The 13951-nt window shown below is 41.5% G+C and overlaps 1 protein-coding gene across 2 annotated transcripts; it reads left to right on the top strand.

Annotated features, from left to right (window-relative positions):
* The first annotated feature begins 952 nt into the window (after positions 1-952).
* LOC142657661 (uricase-like) lies at positions 953-11622 on the top strand. 2 transcript variants are annotated; one of them, XM_075832926.1, is made up of 8 exons: positions 953-1060; positions 4639-4857; positions 6636-6752; positions 7718-7796; positions 7942-8128; positions 9477-9600; positions 10826-10909; positions 11508-11622. In XM_075832926.1, the coding sequence occupies exons 1-8, from the start codon at positions 1031-1033 to the stop codon at positions 11580-11582; spliced, it is 915 nt and encodes a 304-aa protein (XP_075689041.1). In that variant the 5' UTR covers positions 953-1030; the 3' UTR covers positions 11583-11622. The 2 variants fall into 2 exon arrangements, with proteins under 2 accessions (XP_075689041.1, XP_075689040.1); XM_075832925.1 differs by lacking the exon at positions 953-1060 and adding an exon at positions 1291-1402.
* Positions 11623-13951: the final 2329 nt, after the last annotated feature.

Genomic DNA, 13951 nt, shown 5'->3' with positions numbered 1-13951 from the left:
CCCTGTGATGTGCATTTAACTTTCCATTGCCTTTAATTGGTGCTGGGACCCCTTAGCTGCTGGGCTCCGTGGCAGCTGCTATGCCTGCTACCCGGTAGTAACACCCAAGGACATGGCAAAATAAGTCAAACTGCTACTGCCCCTCTAGGATGTCAGTCTGGATTGCTTCAGGCCACCGTAGGCCTCATGCAGATGGATGTACTGTGCGCCTATTTAAGTTTTGGATGTAACACCTGGGCCCATCGTGGTTCTACTGAACTAAACGTACAGCACTACGGGGACCTGTGCAGGGAATAAGCCATAAATGTCTCAGAATGGAATACCCCTTTAAAAGATCGCTGGGTAAAAATGATGCACTGTAATGCCTAGCATAGGGACTTAGGGGGCGGAGCATGACACAGATTCAAAGAGCACTATAGAGAGTCATACTCTGGCCCCTCAGGCCTGCACTAAACATAACACAGCAACAGTTTTGCTTGGCTTCTTTAAGTTACTTGAAATAGAACAAATACAGCCCCCATAGCAGTGACCCCCCCCCCCAGTACTGCCAGCTCCACGCCGCCGCTTGCAACTCTCGGACATGGAAGATGTATGTGAGTATCCTACAAAGATCGATCGTCTGTACAATACCTTCCAAGACCTGCACTAATATCTATGATCAGTGCAAGGAAGCATGTGTGTGACCTAATTTTTGGGGGCCGCACAGAACAACATTGCGGGCCACATGCAGTCCCCCGACCGCAGCGTGTGCATTAATTCTTTCATTTGTATATTAAAAACACCACCTCCATGATCAGTAAGGAAAGAATATTCTGTCTAAAGAGAGAGACAAGGATCCAGTTAAACAATAACTATCCTATTACAGATATTTGTGACCCTTCGGGTAGAGGTTACGCTTCAACTAAGCAAGCAGAAGCTAATTGGCTCAGAGTCCATGTACAAATAGCAGCCCCTCACCATGCCCTTTTCATACCCATCTACTATGAGAAACCGTTAGCTGTAATTTCACGGTTACTGTTACTAACGAAGGATGGCGCAGAACTACGGGGGAATAATCAAGGTAGGAACATGTCATATGATAAGGAGTATGCTGGTTAATTTTTAATTGGCACCGCTTATCTTGGGGGAAAAAACAACACAAACACCATAACTCCAGCCTGTCCTATACATTTCCACCCTCCCACGTCAGATGTTAGAGGGGGTCTGGCAGCCCCCATAGATTGTCTTTGGATCCTGTAAAAATCCGTAAAATCGGTCAGATTTTCAGCATTATTGACACCTTGATCATCCTGATAGAAACTCCTAATTTTATTGATCTAAACAAAAGCAGTATAAACAGTTTGACATTAAGCAGAGCTCATAAATGGACCCCCAGGGACTGCAGGATCTGAACAAGTACAAGGTGTGTTTGTAGTCTGTTACCATGGAAACACAGATCTGCATACAGATATTAGCATAATAAAAGCCTTATAATATGTTATATTGTACATCATATAAGGTATTCCATGCGGGTGAATAAGCAGGAGTCATGGGTTTGGTTGCATGTCGAAATGTACCTCATCAATGTGCAAAATGCTGGGTGTTGTTTACCCTGATTCTCATATCAATTGAGTATCAGAGGCATTTCTTGGGTGTGGGTGAATACCACAGTTCTGCCCTTCAGTTACAATATGTAAAACAGGTTGTTAACATAGAGGTGGGCCCATCATTTTATTGGTGTGAACCCAAAAAATAATCACCAAAAAGTTCTATGGTCCTTAAGGTGTGACACTTGGTGTCTCCAAGCAGAGGGAGAGTAGACCGCTGGAGCTACAGAGGGGTATAAAAGACACTAGCATTGCTCGAAAGGGGACACCTACTTGAGTTGGATCTTTTTTGTGAGGACACTTACTTGAGGAGGAGACACTTATTGAAGACCTAAGACCTAAATATGAGGCATTTCCATGAACGGGTAATTAGTAACTACTTTTAAGATGTAAATTTTTATACACTTAATACACGGGCCAATAATCGGGCAAACGATCACTTATATGAAGGCTCGTCCCCGATCATTGCTCTTTGTAAAAAGGGCAATAATCAGCCGATGAAAGAGCAAACGCTCGTTCATCCGCTGATCTGCTCGTTTATGCAACGTTCAATATTATCGTTGTCGGCAGCAAATCTCTCTGTCTAAACAGGGAGACGCGCTGCCGACATGATAGAAACGTATGGGGACGAGCGATCAGAGTAACGATCGCTGGTCGCCGTACAAAACCAATCATTGCTCCTTGTGAAAGAAGCAAACGAATACAATTTATCGGGACATTACATTTCTTTCTGTGACATTTCTGTTTTCTGCAGTTATAGTTTAATATCTACAACACGTGGTAAATTCATATATAAAAAATGATGTTTATTCGATGCACATTTAGTAGAATTTGTGCCATTCTTATCCAAAGAAACAAATGACACTTTTTATAAATGTGTCCCGCTTCTCAATTTGAAATGATGTTCGTCTTAATTCAAGATCAAAATGCTCTTCTGATATATATTAAGATGCATGTAGGATGATCACACAAGTGAAGTCTATGATCTCAGAGGTTTCTGGGGCTTTCCAGGGATTTTTAATTTGCCTAAAATGTCTTTCTTGTTCACCAATTGTAGACAATGACGTGATGTTCATGTGATGTCATCGCAACGTCACGTCCTACAGTGGTGATAGGCCGTTGTGATCACATTGCCTCATGTCACATGGGCATCATGGCAGTCCTATAGGGCACTGAGCTCTCTATAAAGTCCTATCATTCTGGAAATCAATGATCACAGACTTCGTAGGCTCTGCTTACACTTTGTTTTGTCATTACGTTCAGTGCAGAAAATCCCCTTAAATATACGGTGAACTTATAGCTCAGACGTATGCAGCTGCATGCCATATAGACTCCCGTTGTAAAAAAAGAAAACAATACTTCTTGATATACAGGTTTTTGGGTGACGCCTTTGTATTGAAAAGTGCAGCCGACTACGTATGCTGATGTGTATCACCCTAAGGGCATGTGCACACACAAAATCAAAAACCTCTGAAAATACGGAGCTGTTCTCAAGGGAAAACAGCTCCAGATTTTCAGACGTTTTTTAAGCCACTCGTGTTTTACTGTAGAGTCAATGAAAAACGGTTCGAAAAACGGCTCAAGAACTGACATGCTTTTTGAAAATGAGGCGTAAAAAAACGCCCCGTCAGAACAGAATGTCGTATTTCCCATTGACATCAATGGGCAGATGTTTGTAGGGGTCCTGCTTACGATTTTTCAGCCGCTTTTCGGAACGTTTACGATCCCAAAAACGGCTGAAAATGTCCCGTGTGAACATATCCTAACAATTCCCAAAACAAGGCTTTTGACATACGTCGGGTTAATTATAGCCTATGGATATGTTCATCTTATACACTGGGAGCATACTAAAAATAAGATGTGAACATAGCCTCACATGTATCCATGACAGATCAGCAGATCATTCTGACCGGTTCAGGACCAGTCACCGTTTAGTCATTTTTATCACGCATTAGTTAAACGACTATGTTTTTATCTGTTGGGCTAGGATTTTTTGGAATTTTTTTTCATGCAGGTTTTCTTTTTATCAATTTTGTACACATCATTTTTGCTTTTTTAGCATTCTTAGACTTATACTTTGAAAAAAATAGTAATAAATATGCTTTTTCTTTTACTTTTTAGCGTAAACTTTTATATATTACACGTCTATTTTAGGGTAATTGAGTTACAACAATGATTGTCGGGAAGAGCGATTTTTATGTAATTTTGTGTATTTTTTTTTAGAGACTTTTGGAGGGCTATACGATTTTTTCTTTTACACTATGTTTTTACTCTGTAACTCAGCCCTGTCAGGGCTAGTTCACACAGCAGATTTTATGTGGCGAGTCCTGCCGCAAAATCCACCGCTGAACTATTCATGCCAATGGCAGGAAGATTCCTCCCTCCCTTTGACATCAATGGGAGATTTGGGCGGAAACCGGCTGAAGATCGAGCAGGACGCTTCTATTTCCCGCCAACTGAAATAATCAGCAGAAAAATGAAGTGTCTGACTACCATTGAAATGAATGGGAGGCAGAATTTTGCGAAAGAATCCGCCGCATAATTCCTCCATGTGAACATACCCTTATAGTGACTATTGTCACTGTTAGGGCTATGCCGGGTCTAGTTAGACCGACCAGATGCCTCCAACTATGGCATCGCGATGATCATGTGACCAGTCACATGACCACCGTAACATATTCATACTGCAATAGTGCATTGTGGATCATGTTGAAAACTATGATTTTATGGGGTTCCCTCACCCCATACAACCCCTTTCATATTAGAGATTTTGCTGGGGGGACCTGCTGCAGAGGAGATGTATTATTACATAGCGGCCATTGAGATGAATTGGCGACCATGTAGTAAAATGACAGCTCGAGTCCGCCCGAGCGGGAGCTGCTCTCACAGAGTGGCTCTCCTAAACGCGGGCCTCCCGTCTAAGTTGTCTCCTTATAGTCAGGGGTTGACGACAACCGCTATAAGGTGAAATATTGCTTTAAAGAGGTCATTATTTTATAACTGATTGACGAAGGAGTAAACTTTGTTTTCCATATATTCTGTTATTTTTCAGGACTCGGATGTGGAATTTGTACGTACGGGTTATGGAAAGAATGCAGTTAAAGTTCTGCAGATTAAGCGAGACGGCAAGCAGCATTATATAAAGGAAATCGAGGCCTCGGTTGAGCTCACCTTAAAGTCAAAGAAGGATTACTTGCAAGGGGATAATAGTGACATAATTCCCACAGATACAATAAAAAATACAGTCTATGCCTTGGCCAAATTGAAAGGGGTAATTATTATTATATTCTTTTTAATGTTAAGTGTATGCTATTTCTCTCTGGTGGCATCCATCATATTCAGCACCTATATCTGTAACCACATAGGGTTGATTAGCAATTAGGTTCCATTTCCAAGTAAAATTGGAAACCTTCCAAAACTATTTTAAGTCAATAGGATCTGTTATAAAGTGGATCTGTCGTATCTGTAGTGCGAATAGGGCCGGAGTGTTCCAAAAGCTTGGCTCCTCTATGACCATTGAAGGGCTAGTGCCTACCTCAGCCCGCCAAACATTGCTCGATAACTACATTGACCACTACAGGTATTGTCAAATCCATACATGGGGCAGAAATTATTAAGAGGTTAATATCTTACAGGGTTGTCCCAGAGATCTGTGTAAGGGCAGAAAAGTGCCAACCCTTCTAGGCACCACACATCTCATATGATAGATAGATAGATAGATAGATAGATAGATAGATAGATAGATAGATAGATAGATAGATAGATAGATAGATAGATAGATAGATAGATAGATAGATAGATAGATAGATAGATAGATAGATGGATAGTTAAATGGATAGAGTAGATAGATAGGTAGATCTATCTATTTAATCTATCTATCTATCTATCTATCTATCTATCTATCTATCTATCTATCTATCTATCTATCTATCTATCTATCTATCTATCTATCTACAGCACACAAAAAATGGCGACAGCACACTGCGAACACTAATGCCACCTAAGCCGCTAAATATAAATAAATATGCATCACTGCTAAATCTACTTACAATAGGGAGATTCTTAGCGCACATTTTGATCAAATTGTGTGAGCCCTCCTGCCACGACAAGGTGATCTCTGAGGGGGGAACCTATGCTGCACATTCACCCAGAACTGGGATTAAGCCTACATATTCTTGGGGATGGTAGGAACCATTATAAACTAATTAAAATCACCCAGGGCAGAATGGGAGGAGTGCGAGATCAAAAAATTGAGGCAGTCACTAACCCCACATAATATGGATCACATAAACACAAAAATTTGAACAGCACATTCCAACAAAATGAAACAAACCGTGTATACAGGTGCAAGAACGCCTGTGACTGCAAATTTATACAGCACACAAAAAATGGTGACAGCACACTGCAAACACTAATGCCACCTAAGCCACTAAATATAGATAAATATACATTACTGCTAAATCTACTTACTATAGGGAGGTTCTTAGCACACATTGTGATCAAATTGTGTGTGCCCACCTGCCATGACAAGGCTATCTATCTATCTATCTATCTATCTATCTATCTATCTATCTATCTATTTTTCAAAAAACAGGCAGCACTCAAAAAGTTGTAGCAAAATTAGAAAAGGTGCTTTATTCCATCACTCCAATACAGCAACTTTCAGCTCTATTGAAGAGCTGAAAGTTGCTGTATTGGTTTGATGGAATAAAGCACCTTTTCTAACTTTGCTACAACTTTTTGAGTGCTTCCTGTTTTTTTAAAAATATATACCTTGGGAGACTGTGGCCGTATCCCTGGTGGGCTTGCACCCTCATTTTTGTGAGACCTGGACTGTGCGGTTGACATTTTTTGTGTACCTATCTATCTAATCTATCTATCTATCTATCTATCTATCTATCTATCTATCTATCTATCTATCTATCTATCTATCTATCTATCTATCATCTATCTATCTATCTATCTATCTATCTATCTATCTATCTATCTATCTATCTATCTATCTATCTCATATCCATTTACTTTATTCATGTATTAATTTATTTGTAGATAAAAACCATTGAAGATTTCTCTCTGGAAATTTCTAATCACTTTCTCACGTCATTCAGCCATGTTACACAAGCAAAAACATATATTGAAGAAGCTCCCTGGAGACGCTTTGAAAAGGTAATTGTAGATACTTCATCGATGGCACCATAACTATACCTACCATGCCTATTCCAGGTCAGATTGCGCCATCAAAAGCAAGTCACCCAAACGGCAACAGCTTAAAGTGAAACTCCACCTTTTGCCGCCATGAAGTTTTATGCCCAAAATTCTGTGCTGATTCATTTCATATGTCTTTATAGCAATTGTAGCTCTGTTATTCTCATACAGAGCTTCAAATTCCCTGCAAAGACATACATTTAAGCCCTGGACTATAAAGAGACTAAAAATCAATGAGTTGTGCTGCAAGTCTCAGTGTACCCGAGGACTAAAACATAAGATTCTGGTTACCTGCAACCACCACTAGAGGGAGCAGAGGAGCTTACTTGATATTGTTTTATTATTGAGGTCAATGTATACAGTAAGCTCCCTCTAGTGGTGGCTGAAATCAGTCAGAATGTTATCTTTTAAATCTGTCTATGCAGGGAATTTGGAGCTATGTATCAGAAAACCAGATGGGGGGCATTCACATAAGCTAGTCATACACATTAGATAAATGTCGCACAAACCCGTTGATATAATGTGTTTGGAGGCAGCCTGACAGTTCCGTTGATGTCTGCTCTCAGGGAAAAGAAGGACCGGACATGCTGAACTACAACATACCCAATTCTTTTTTCCCCCAGGATATACGAAGCTTATCCCCCTCTCCGTATTGAAGTAATCATGCATGAACAATCGATCCAAGTGTGCAAAGCTGCTGGCTAAAAGAGCATTAGACGGCTTTAGTTCTATAGCATAGTACTTGCCATTAGGTCCGCTACTCGATTTGATTTACTTTATATACAGGGAATAATACCTTACCATATTCCCCTCTCCAAGGGAGGAAGCTGCTTCCCTTGTGGAGACAAGCTTATGAGCAGCTACCAGGGATTGAGCTGAACTACTAGCCATTCGTCCATGCAACTTTTTGGGTCTTTCTTTTTCAGAATGGAGTCCAACACATTCACGCATTCGTCTATTCATCCGAGGGTGTTCACTACTGTGAAGTAGTACAGAAGCGAGGAGGTATTTGCTTAAATATTATGTCTCTGATGGTTGTCACTGAAGTGGAACAGTCAGTTGGTGCGAGAGCTTGTTGGATCTCCATGTGTTGTAGGGTCTATGCGTAACCTCCTATAACATCATTGTCGAATGTGTATCATCTCTGCAGGTCAGCCTGTCACGTACTCTGGAATAAAAGATCTCCGAGTACTGAAAACAACACAGTCTGGATTTGAAGGTTTTCTAAAAGATCGATATACGACACTTCCCGAAGTGAGAGATCGCTGCTTCTCAACCGTAGTCAACTGCAGATGGAAATACAGCTACAATAAAGGAGTCAACTTTGATTCCACATGGTAAGTGACTCTATGGGCCTTATATCTAGGGATTACTTACATCACATAACAAGGTTTACTGAACACAGTAGTGGGTTTTATATTATGCTATTAACTTGGATGCCAAAATTACAGACAGATCCGCCATCAGATATATCTGGGCCGCATGCGGGCAAAGGGTCCGGGACCCCTGAACTACCTATTATATCCATCTTATACCCTGTTGCCTACATTTGATGGGCATCTGAAGAAGGACGTTTCACTTTTTCTCAATGATAGACAGACACTGATTTTGAAATGAAGGGTAATTATACGATATTAATGCAGCCTTTCAGGCCCAAATAATATATTTAGTGGGTCCATGGGGAGAGTGATCGAGACACAATCGGTTACAATTATGTGAATGAAGGGCACCATGTTGGGTACCAGTTGGCCCATCATTGCCTAATGAACTTCAGAGCTCCTATACTGCGAGTGGTGGATAGCAGGTGGGTTGCAAGGGGTGGGTTTGGGCCATTTATTTGCCTAGGCCCCTGACAAAAGTACCACCTGTACTGCCCCACAATCTTTGCCTTATTTGCAGGACATTTTGTATGAAAGATATTGCTAGAGGTTCTGTTATATAGTGCCCAGCACAGGCACATCTAACCGTTCTTTGTTGCCTGATGCAAAAAGTGAAATGGCTTCCCCCTCCTCAAGTTCAAGGTTGGACTGTATATCTCCAAAAATGTTTCACCCAGTCACAGCAATTCATACAGAGTTAGCCACATGCCACAATATACAGTGCCAGCCACATGCCCAATATACAGTGTCAGCCACATGCCCAATATACAGTATTTGCCACATGTCCTAATATACAGTGTCAGTACATGTTCTAATATAGTGCCAGATATATGTCCCAATATACAGTGGCAGCCACATGCTACACCATACAAAGTGCAAGCCACAAACCCCTTTAAATGCAAACCAGAACCCCCTCTTCCATGTAAAATACTCATGTACTCCCACGTGTTTCACTTAGTGATGCTGCCTCCTGCTGGCAGCACTGATTATGTCACCTCTAAAACGAGAGATAATTACTGAAACCTCCCGAGTCCGAATGAGTCTCTGGCTCATGGGATCTTTAAGGACTCAGTGGGATGGGAGAGGGGGCTCCCATGGCAGTGGGACTAGGACTAGAGTTTAGGACACTAGAGGGATATGTAAAACCTATAGGTCCATGCATTGCACTGGGTTCTATAACCACTGATGTCACATATGCCTGCAGACTCCAGCTGTGTAGATTTAGGTTATATACAAATCCTGTACTGAATAAAGATTATAGTGAAACATTTGTTAAATAAAATATATCTTTGTTTTCTCTCTTTAGGAGAACTGTAAAAGAAATTATACTGGACAAATTTGCTGGTCCATACGACAAAGGGGAATATTCTCCATCAGTCCAGAAGACTCTGTATGATATCCAAGTGCTGAGCCTGAGCACAGTTCCTGAGGTAACGTATTGTATTGTGGTGGTCACAGCCCCCCGTTCTCACAACATCTGAGGTCCCAGAGGGGCGGCCTTCACCGATCAAACCTTTATGGCATTTACTCAAATATGATCTGTTCCTCTTTTGGGCTGAATGTTCCTTATCTGTCTTTACTTCCTCTTGACATTGTTATATCTCCATAACTAAGGGCCTGTTCACATCAGTGTTGTCTTTCCGCTGAGGGGTTTCGTCTGAGCTTTCTGTCGGGGGAACCCATTAACAGAAAAACAAACTGAAACCATAGCTTCAGTTTGCATCCCCATTGATCTCAATGGTGCTGGATACTTTGCTAATGGTTTCAGTTTGTCACCTTTGTGAAAGGGTTCCATTTTTTTGGACGAAATCAATAGCGCAGTCGTGACAAACGGCAACCATGTTCACATCAGCGTTGGCTTTCTGTTCCAGGGTTCCGTTGGAGGTTTCCGTCGGGTGAACCCCGCAACGGATAGTCAAACTGAAAGCACAGCTTCCGTTTCAGTCACCATTAATATCAATGGTGACGGAAACATTGCTAATAGTTTCCGTTCGTCACCATTCCGGCAGGTTTCTGTTTTTCTGACGGAATCAATAGCGCAGTCGACTCCGCTATTGATTCCGTCAGTAGAACGGAAACCTGCCGGAATGGTCACGAACGGAAATTATTAGCAATGTTTCCGTCACCATTGATATCAATGGTGCTGTGGATTCAGTTTAACTTTCCGTTGCGGCGTTCAACTGACGGAAACCTCAGACGAAACCCCGGAACGGAAACCCAACACTGATGTGAACAGGCCCTTAGCAAAGTATTCGTCACCATTGAGATCAATGGGGATGCAAACTGAAGCTATGGTTTCCGTTTGTTTTTCTTTTAAGGGGTTCCCCCGACAGAAAGCTCAGACGAAAAGCTTGATGTCAAAATAGAATTGCTGCTTGTATTTAATATCTGTATCAGTTTCAACAGGGGTTGTCACCCAGCCTTTCCAGGTTAGGAATGGCAAATCTGCCCAATTATGTAGGAATTTATCCTCTTGTGTCATTGTAAAAGCAGATGACTTGGCATTCAGGATTCTAGAACTCTGTGATCCCCTTTGTGGAAGGTCTAATAGGTTGTCACCCAGCTTTCCCAGAAACAGATAGTCATAAAGGGACGACTAAGGAACTTATATTTTTTACTGTCTCCTAACAATATAATTATTTATATTTATTTCAGATTGAAGAAATTGAGATTATATTGCCGAACAAGCATTATTTTAACATTGACATGAGCAAGTTTGGCCTGACCAACAATGAGGAGGTAATGTGGACATTCCCTGAACACACTGCCAGAGACGTATATAATAATTGTCAGCTTCATATCTTTCCCTATGGCATGAGATCTGACCAGTCAGCCTTAGTTGCGTCTTGTATTAGATTTTCAATGAAGGGCGTACAACATTGTCACAATCCGGAAAAAAGGGAGTACAGTTTAATGGAATAAAATCGTGACATGTGTGGAACGAAGCCTGGCTGGTCTATCAAGGCCGGGTACTATTGTGCAAATAGGGTCCATAACTAATAACTATCAAAGTTAAGCACATTGTACAGAGGAACGGAACATGATAGTGAAATAATAATAATATTGTACAAAGTTCCGGAACATGATGGCGGTATAAGAATATTATTGTGCAAAGTTATGGATTATGATGGCGGTATAATAATATTATTGTAGAGGTTTGGCTTATGATGGTGGTATAATAATATTGTTGAACAGAGGTGCAGAACATGATGGCGGAATAATAATAATTTTGTACAAAGGTACGGAACATGATGGCGGTATAATATTATAATAAGAGTAATAATACATGGTGTGATGGAGACACCAGAAAAATAATACAAATCTAATGTTTCAACAGATCCTGCTGCCCTCAGACAAACCTTATGGAAATATCACCGGGACTGTTCGGAGAAGACCTTTATCTAAGTTGTGATATTCTGTAGCTGACAGGCAATAAAGGCTGTAATTAATTATTGTCATTTCATTATTGGATTTTACAAGTGGATTTTTACTGAGGGATAATAGTGTCAGTCATAGAGCTCCCATTACAGTGCCTCATAGTACTGCATTATAGTAGCAGCCGTAATGCCCCCCTGCCAGACAAAGCTATAAGGGTATGTTCACACACCCTATTTACGGACGTAATTCGGGCGTTTTGCGCCTCGAATTACGTCCGAAAATACGGCTCCAAACATCTGCCCATTGAAATCAATGGGTCTTACAATGTTCTGTGCAGACAGGCTTTTTTTGCATGTCACTTCTTGGGGGGTAATTGGAGCCGTTTTTCATTGACGAAAAACGCGGGTATAAGCAATTACGTCTGAAATTCAGGAGCTGTTTTCGGCTGAAAACAGCTCCGTAATTTCAGGCGTAATGGACATTGGCGTGTGAACATACCCTAAAAGTGTCAGCCATGGTGCCTCTATTACATTGCTAGCAACAGTGTCTCCATAAGGGTATGTTCACACGGCGGGGGTCCGTAACGGCTGAAATTACGGGGATGTTTCAGCCTGAAAACATCCCCGTAATTTCAGCCGTACCGGCATGTGCAGGCGCTTGAACGCCGCGTCAATTACGGCCGTAATTAGCGCTGCTATTCATTGGAGTCAATGAATAGCGGCTCCAATTACGGCCAAAGAAGTGACAGGTCACTTCTTCTACGCGGGCGTCTATTTACGCGCCGTCATTTGACAGCGGCGCGTAAATATACGCCTCGTGTGAACAGACAAACGTCTGCCCATTGCTTTCAATGGGCAGATGTTTGTCAGCGCTATTGAGGCGCTATTTTCAGACGTAATTCGGGGCAAAAACGCCCGAATTACGTCCGTAAATAGGCCGTGTGAACATACCCCAACAGTGCCAGCCACAGTGATACACTTACCTCCTCCACTAGCAGGACGCTACATCTTAGTGGCAGCAGCCGTTCACAAGTAACTCTTTTTTTTGAGACTGGCAAAGGAGACATTAAAAATTAAAAGCTTGGGACTAAAGCTTGATACCTTAGGACCTCACTAGAAATCTGGACTGTCCCAATACACCCGGGACACACAAGTGGCCTCTTCTATAAATGTAGAAATATTTGGGTACATGAAAGTTCTACTCCAATCTAATCAGTCTGCGGTCGCTCTTCGTAGGGTGGCCATACACGAGCTGTTGTCACTAGATCCCTGCTATATGGCCTGTTTCTTGCCTATCATCAAACTAGGCCAAATACTCACACCTTGTATGTTTTCCCCATTTGTGTGGCTTTCCTCCCACACTCCAAGAACATCTGGATAGGTAAATTGTGTGTGTGAGCCCCATTGGGGACAGGGACTGATGTGAGTGATGACAATCTCTGTACAGCGCTGTGGATTATGTTGGTGCTATATACACAGAAGTAAAATAAATCAGCTTTAGGACTTACAAACAAGCGACAAACATGGGCCATATGGGCAGACCATGCGGCTCTTATAGGGTCCTTGGTTGTTACTAGGTGTGAGAATCTGTACAGAACTCCCAGAAGCAAACAAAGGCGTGAGGAATTGATTGTCCCAAGGACCGTGGAACGGATGAGGAGGGGGAAACAAACACCAGGCCCTTATCACCTAAGTGGCAAAATGGGCACCATAATGGGGTCCAACTCTCCTCTTTGTACCCCACTGGTCATTGGCTGAAAGTTTTCGGGTCCGTAAGACAACAAAGAAACACACCCAGGACGTCCATGTTCTAGTAGAGATTTATTAACAAGCTGCAGTGTCGTCTCCCATGCACATTTCTCTTTTAATAAAATACATCTCTCTCGTTGGGTTTTCCGCACCAGGAATGTTTAAAGCACCAGGTTCCTTTTTACATCATTATGGGGACTCAATACATAAACTGAATATCACTGGGAAATGGAATATTTTGGATTAGACGTGAATGAACTCATTTGTAATATAGATTTCAAAGTATTATGAATATCAGTTTTATTACCAGACCACCAATCCTGAATTAATCTACTAACACTGTTCAATCTATACAATGCAAAATGCCTGGCATCAAATAAATGCCGGATTATCAAATATTCCGGATTATCAAATGCAGAATAAAAAGAATTTTCCCTGTACATAATTATTATTAAACATTTTCTTCAGCCATTCCTTCGTTAGATCTGTTCCTGGGAAAGTTGAGTGACAAGACCTATGGCTGCTCTTACAGCTGTCACATAGGGAGCTCATCACGCTTTCCTGGAATCCTGATAGGCACTCACATAGTTATACAATGATATGGGTGGCTGTTAATTGCAGCATGGCTAGAAACAATGGTAGCCGATGTGATCCA

The sequence above is a fragment of the Rhinoderma darwinii genome, chromosome 7 (genome assembly GCF_050947455.1).
Source record: "Rhinoderma darwinii isolate aRhiDar2 chromosome 7, aRhiDar2.hap1, whole genome shotgun sequence".
Lineage (NCBI taxonomy): Eukaryota > Metazoa > Chordata > Amphibia > Anura > Rhinodermatidae > Rhinoderma > Rhinoderma darwinii.
Note: the sequence above shows the minus strand (reverse complement) of the source record. Positions and strands in the feature narration are given on the sequence as shown.

Coding starts and splice junctions, on each gene's coding strand:
- LOC142657661 (XM_075832925.1), top strand. CDS start 1,364: ATGGACCCCCAGGGACTGCAGGATCTGAACAAGTACAAG. Junction 6,753..7,717: donor CCTGGAGACGCTTTGAAAAG/GTAATTGTAGAT, acceptor TTTCTTTTTCAG/AATGGAGTCCAACACATTCA. Junction 9,601..10,825: donor GCCTGAGCACAGTTCCTGAG/GTAACGTATTGT, acceptor TATTTATTTCAG/ATTGAAGAAATTGAGATTAT.